Genomic DNA, 7,436 nt, shown 5'->3' on the forward strand with positions numbered 1-7,436 from the left:
TTCATCATGAAGGCAATTAATAAGATTACAGAGATTGTGAAAAATAAAGAAAAATGCACTCATTATTCTAACACCTTATATCTGGTATTTTCCATTTTAATGCACTAGCTTTTGAAAGTAGAATTTTGTCTTCTGGATTCTTTCCATGGTTTCAAACCAGAAATGTGACCATAATTTTTTTTATGTTTTTCTCTTATAGAAAAATTTCTTACACGTCTAACTATAAATGCCAAAAACTCAAACTCACTCCCAATTTGAGAAGATCTCTACAGCTAAATAGTGTTTATTAAGATTTAAGTATATTGTCAGACAGGAGTACTTTATTAAGCCAATAGCTAATCTTTGAGTCTGGATTTGTTTATTAGATTAGCCCCATATTCTGTAGCTTCATCTGCTCCATGGAACACTTGGGATGAATTTATTGTATTAGACTTACGAGCTTTGAGGTCAGCCAAACTGGTTTCAAATTATGAATCTAGACTCATGATCTTGGGCAAATGACTGAGCTTCTCAGATGCTTTAGCTGGGAGAATAAGTTTAATAACCCTACAGAATGTTGTGAGACTTATAACAAGGATAAGAAGTGATTCTTACTTTAGCTATCACAGTGGAAAGTGATGAGCTTTCCATGAGAAAATGGTAGTGCAAGAAAATGGGTTTTCCTGGAGGTGAAAAATCTAGTGGCAAAGGTATACAGAGGTATTCTTTAGGGATTATGGACACTGACAATGCTTTATATCCTCCTACCTCCCAGGTCCTACCACAATCAAGAATTGTATTGATGCCAGAGAACAAGGAGTGCTATATGTTTGTAATTTTTTCTTAAATCAGAAGTGTTAATTGATGGAACCCTAAGTAAAGGGCAGTGATGTGGCAAGACTGGAATTTTCAGATGCAGCAAGGTCTTTTATACGTGGACAGTGTCATTGCCAGCTGTGGCTTCATCAGAGATCTTTGGGCTAAATTAATCTGCCTGGGATCCTATAACAAAATATCATATACTGGGTGACTTAAACAACAGAAATTTACTTCTCACAGTTCTGGAAGCTGGTTAGCCCAAGATCACAGTATCAGCCAAGTCAGTATCTGATGAGAGCCCTCCTCCTAGCCCCCTTCTCCCTATGTGCTCATGTGACCTTTTCTAGGTGTTCAGGCTTGGTTGGGGAGTGGCAAGGGAAAGAGTTAACTCTCTGGTGTCTCTTCTTATAAGGATACTATTCCCATCAGATCAGGGACCTACCCTTATGACCTCATCTAGCCTTAATTACCTCCTTACCGCACTATACCCAACTAGTCACACTGGGAGGTTAGAGCTTCAACATATGAATTTTGGAGGCACACGATCCACTCCATAGCAGAGACCAAGGGAAGCAATACTGAGTCATGTGACACCTGCTCTTCCCAATAGGAGTTGTGTCAGGGTCAGCTTAATAGGGGTGTGTATGTGTGTGTCCTCTTCTACCAAACTATAAGCCACAAGAGTTGCTGTGGGAGCCCATTATTTTCCCTCCTGACAGATGTTTGAATCTAGAAAGCCCAAATGAACAGTCTCATCTCATTGGAGGCAAAGGCTGGGATTGGGAAATGTGAAGCTGAAATGATGGAAGGAGAGGAAGTGTCCCTAGTTTCTTTTTTTAACCACCAAGATAATTCTCAAGTGCCACATTCAGGAAGCAGAAGCCACATGTCCTTCTTGTTAGCTGTTAAATATACCTCTGGAAAACTATAATAACCCAGGATATTAGAGTTTATTGAGAGGCACATTACCTATTGAGATTTCCAATCATGACTCCTTTTAAGAGTTTACAAAGTAGCTTTCCTGCCTCTTTCTTGATGAATTTGTCTTCTTCAAACTCACTCCTTACTAATGTATGACACCAAACTTGGCTTCCTGGAGAGAAGTGATCAAGGAGCACAGGACCCTTGCTGAGAAACACATTAGCAGAATTCCTAAAATATGTTCTTTATATTCATTTGATCTGTGATATGTGTTATCATTTAATAAATATTGGCCTAGCTTAAGTTCTATCTACATGTGCTAGGAATATTTGTTGCTATGCTCCTTTAAGCAAGACAAAATACATACTCCGGTAATTGCTTCAAAGTTTTTTTTCTTTTTTCAAAACAAAGTTGTGATTCAAGAAACTTAAATAACATAATTATAAAGTGTGCATTGAGAAAGAGTTCATTCCTCCTTAAAAATTTTAATTAGGCCCTTCTTAATCTCTATTACAGATGTTATTGTGAACTTGTTTTTTCTTCCAAATGCCTCTTTTGATTGTGCATAAATAGGTTGTAATTACTTATGGGTGGAAGGTTATTATATACAAATATGTTCAAAATTATGTGAATAAAATGCACAATAGGCTTTAGTATTCTTCTCATAAAATGATACAGATTAGGACCAAAATAAGCAATTTGCTCTCTTTTAGTATCCACCTTGTTTATTCCCTTTTCATATTAGCACTCTGGGGCATGTTAGAGACTAGAAAGAAAATAATTAGTCATTCTGACCTCTAGCTAAAAGAAAATCTGGTTTCTCTGCACATTTCCCGAACAGGTGAGTTCGCCATTAGTGTTGCTATGAATATCTCCATCTTTTTGCTTTGCAGTCTCTTCTGTCAGCTCCTCAGCTCAAACTTAAAGATGTATCTCTAAACCCCAATTCTATCTTTAAGGGAGGAGTGACAGGAAGAATGTTTAGAGAACAGTTGAGAATATTATCATTTTTAGTGATGTTTGTCCTTCCATAAGTACTTACTTGGGAAGACTTTCCAAAAATGTAATTTTAGGCACAGTGTGCAAATCGACTTCCTTTCCTTGTACTTACAGACTGTTGCAGGCAGAGGACTCCAGCTTGAAACTGTGTGGGTATGCATGTGTGCATGTGTGATAAATAGCTAATTACCTGTCAGTTACCATAGCAATGTTTATAGGAAGACTAAGAAGCTTGCATAGCTCTGTTGCCCAGTTTGAGAGAGGAAAACCTGCATAATTTCTTCCTTTCAATCCCTACCCACATTTCTGGCAGCAATCTTAGAATGCCCTCTGCTTGGTGAGTTCTTATGTGACCTATTTAGCTTCTTTCCTTTGAGTAGAGATTATGTTGATTTGAGTGAGAGGTAGAGAGAATCAACCCGGAAGAAGCTTTGGGATGCTAACACAATAGACTCATGACTTAGCCTCTGCAAAGTTCTGTTAGCAACAGCTGGTATAGCACTGGCTCAATATGATGCCTTCTTCAAAGAGCTCTACCTAGCCCCATAAATTCTCAAAAAAAAAAAAACAAAACCTATAGATCACCAAGAAAACACAGTACTTTATTCTTTCAATAAATATTTTTTAAAGATATTTATTTATTCATTAATTTATTTATTTATTTATTTATTTATTTATTTATTTATTCATGTAGAGAGAGCATGAGTGGGGGGAGGATCAGAGAGAGGAAGAAGCAGACTCCCCGCTGAGCAGGGAGCCTGACTCAGGGTTCAGTCCCAGGACCCCGAGATCATGATCTGAGCCAAAGGCAGATAGATGCTTAACCCACTGAGCCACCCAGGCACCCTCAACAAATATTTTTGAACACCTACTCTGGGTTAGCACTGTACTAGTCTCAGGGGATATCGTGGTGAGCTGGATACTAATGTCTCTAATTTGGGAGAGATAGCCATTCATTCAATAAATATTTCTTGAGCATTTACCATGCTCCAAGCACTATGCTGGGTGATATGGACATAGAAGAGAGGCACAACCCAGATTTGAAGAGAAATCAGAGGTAAGGAAAAACACCTAGGAGGAAGTCAGCCAGGAAATGTGAGGAGGGTGGGAGTATACGATGGGGAAATATTTCAGAGAGAGAGGTAGTTTTATTAACAAGATAAGAGGCAAGTAAATATGGTAGATTTGAAGGAAAGAAATTAGTATGTCTGGAGAGAAGAGTTCAAGACAGGTGAGGGCAATACCATAGAGATGTAAGCCAGGATCAAATCATGAAAGCCCTGTGCTTCCTCCCCTTGAACCTGGGTGGACACTTTGATTTCTGATACTAGATTATATAGTGCCATGCACTTCTGTATTATTCTCTAGGTACATTTGCTTTTGAAACTCAGTCACAATGCAGTGAAGAAGCCCTAACTAGTCCATGCCACCAGACATGTGAGTGAATTCTCCTCTACATGATACCACTCATCATTTGTTGGGATACTCGTAGCCTTCAAACATTCCCAAATGAAATCCCAGACGTTGTGGAACAGAGACAAGCTATCCCCACTGTGCTATATCTGAAATTCTAACCTTGGGTGATTTGTTATGCTTCAGTAGCAACCAAAACGCTTCATAAGGAATTTTCTGAGGCAATGGGGACGAATGAAGCGTTTTAAGCAGTAATAGAATCAGGTTAGCATATTAGAAGGAAAATGTATTTTGTTTCATAACATACACAAAAGTAAAATGTGAAAACAAAAACACAAAAAATAGAATAGTGAAACAAATTAATGCCTTGTAAGGTTCTTACTCTAAGTGAAATCATACAATATTATTTGAATGTATACTATGATAAATTAAGGATTCATATCATAAACCCTAAGACAAACACTAAAAATTAAAAAAAATAGTGGTATAACTAATAAACTAGTAGTAGAAATAAAATAGAATAATAAAAATACTTAATTTGAAAGCAGGCAGAAAACAGAAAAAGGAACAAAGAATAGATAGAACAAATAGAAGTCCACTAGCAAGTGATAGGTTTAAATCCAACAATATCCATAATTATAGTTATTCTAACATGTCATTTAAAAGATAGAGATTGTCAATTGGATAAAAAAGCAAGACCCAATTGTATGTTGTGTATAGGAAACACAGCTTAAATGTAAATACTTCTGGTTAAAAGTAAAAGGATGGAAAAATATTTACCATGCAAACTTACCAAAACAAATCTGGAATAACTATCTTAATGTCAGAAAAGTAGACTTCAGGGAAAAATGAAGGGGGGGAAATTGGAGGGGGAGATGAACCACGAGAGACTATGGACTCTGAGAAACAAACTGAGGGTTCTAGAGGGGAGGGGTTGGGGGGGATGGGTTAGCCTGGTGATGGGTACTAAGGAGGGCATGTACTGCATGGAGCACTGGGTGTTATATCCAAACAATGAATCATGGAACACTACATCAAAAACTAATGATGTGGCAGTTCCCGCGGGGTCGTCCAGAATTCTAAGGCTTTCAGCAGAGATTTGAGAAATGGCAACAAATGAAAGTATCAGCATCTTTAGTTCAGCATCCTTGGCTGTGGAGTATGTAGATTCACTTTTACCTGAAAACCCTCTACAAGAAACATTTAAAAATGCTTGGAACTATATATTGAATAATTATACAAAGTTCCAGATTGCAACATGGGGATCCTTGGTAGTTCATGAGGTCCTTTATTTCTTGTTCTGTTTACCTGGATTTTTGTTTCAATTTATACCTTACATGAAAAAGTACAAAATTCAAAAGGATAAACCAGAAACATGGGAAAACCAATGGAAATGTTTTAAAGTACTTCTCTTTAATCACTTTTGTATCCAGCTTCCTTTGATCTGTGGAACTTATTATTTTACAGAGTATTTTAATATACCTTATGATTGGGAAAGAATGCCAAGATGGTATCTGCTTTTGGCAAGATGCTTCGGCTGTGCAGTGATTGAGGATACCTGGCACTATTTCCTGCATAGGCTCTTACATCACAAAAGAATATATAAATATATTCATAAAGTTCATCATGAGTTTCAGGCTCCATTTGGAATGGAAGCTGAATATGCACATCCCTTAGAAACTCTGATTCTTGGAACTGGATTTTTCATTGGAATCATGCTTTTATGTGATCATGTCATTCTCCTTTGGGCATGGGTGACTATTCGTTTGATAGAAACTATTGATGTCCATAGTGGTTATGACATTCCTCTCAACCCTTTAAATCTGATCCCTTTCTATGCTGGTTCTCGGCATCATGATTTCCACCACATGAACTTCATCGGAAACTATGCTTCAACATTTACATGGTGGGATAGAATTTTTGGAACAGACTCTCAATTTATTGCCTACATTGAAAAGATGAAGAAGATTGAGAAAAAGACTGAATAAATATCTAAACCTTCCTGAACATACACACTTTCCTGAATTGAAGCGAGTAGCTAACATTGCTTCTGCGGAGCAGAAATAAACGTGTCTTGGCTGCTAAGTGATACAAAGAACATTAACAACCTTTAATTATCTTCCTAGTGGGAACTTTTTCTACTTTACATAAAAGTTCTGTATGTGTAGAAATAAGTATATATTTAAGTACGATTTTCATGAGGAAGTTGTAAAGGCCATGTTGCTAACCTTACAGAAAGGTTTTAAGTAATGGAAAAAGTATTAATTTCTGTCTTTCGCCTAGTAATACCGTAGGCCTGAAGTTGAAATTGGTCTTTAAAATCTTTTAAATATATAGTGGCCATTTCAGAAACTCTTAGTAGGGTGTTGGCCTCATATTGAACTTTAAACATTTTTTAGAATTTGCTTAAACATCAAAGTATCATGGGTTGAACCATATCAGTTGACAGTGAGTGAGGCTGCCGAATCAGGAATAGCCAGTACCAAGAACTTCACTCTTGTCCTGAGCTGACCGGTTTGGGGTGATTCTCTTTCTTTGAGAAGTCTTTTGGGATTGCACTGTACTAGTATGTATAAATTAAGGCATTTCTGAATTGTTGTAAGTGGAATATTTTAGTCTAAAGGTTTTCGGGTTACTTGAATTTTTTAAAAAATTGAGCTTTATTTCTATTTACCCTTTCATTTTTGTATTTCAAGTTTTCATTATACTTAAAGCTGTATCTTGAAACGTGAACTGACTTGCTGTATTTGCACTTTGGACTATTGAAATAAATGTGATTTTTTTGTCTGATTAAAAAAAACTAATGATGTATGGTGACTAACATAACATAATTTTTAAAAATGTAAAAGAAAAGAAAAGTAGACTTCAGAACAAGAAAATACTATCAGAAAATGAAATATTATCAGAGATAGTATAAGGAGACATTACATAAAGATATAATTATATAAAAATTAGATAAAAGGTTCAATTCACTGAGAAGTCATAATTATCCTAACTGTTGCACATCTAACAATAGAGTTTCAAGACAAATGAAGCAAAAACTGATAAAACTGAAAGGAAAAATGGACAAACCACAATTCTACTTGGAGGCTTCAATTCTCTTTTCTCAGTAATTGATAGAATAAGTAGACAGAAAACTCAATGAAGATGTAGAAAACCGGAACAATACTATCAACTAATTTGACTGAATTGGCATGTATAAAATGCTCTACCTAACATTCATTCACATTCTTTTCAAGTACCATATTCTGGACCATAAAACAAATCTCAACAATTTTTTTAAAAAATGAAATCATTCCAAGTCT

At 36.3% G+C, this 7,436-nt stretch overlaps 1 protein-coding gene across 1 annotated transcript; it reads left to right on the forward strand.

The window, feature by feature from the left end:
- Positions 1-5,198: 5,198 nt before the first annotated feature.
- LOC114211920 (methylsterol monooxygenase 1) lies at positions 5,199-6,757 on the forward strand. Its single transcript, XM_028106627.2, has one exon. The coding sequence runs from the start codon at positions 5,238-5,240 to the stop codon at positions 6,117-6,119; it is 882 nt and encodes a 293-aa protein (XP_027962428.1). The 5' UTR covers positions 5,199-5,237; the 3' UTR covers positions 6,120-6,757.
- Positions 6,758-7,436: the final 679 nt, after the last annotated feature.

This window comes from Eumetopias jubatus, unplaced genomic scaffold (genome assembly GCF_037043125.1).
Source record: "Eumetopias jubatus isolate StellerSeaLion01/CBP00866 unplaced genomic scaffold, mEumJub1_p1.0 scaffold_5, whole genome shotgun sequence".
Classification (NCBI taxonomy): domain Eukaryota; kingdom Metazoa; phylum Chordata; class Mammalia; order Carnivora; family Otariidae; genus Eumetopias; species Eumetopias jubatus.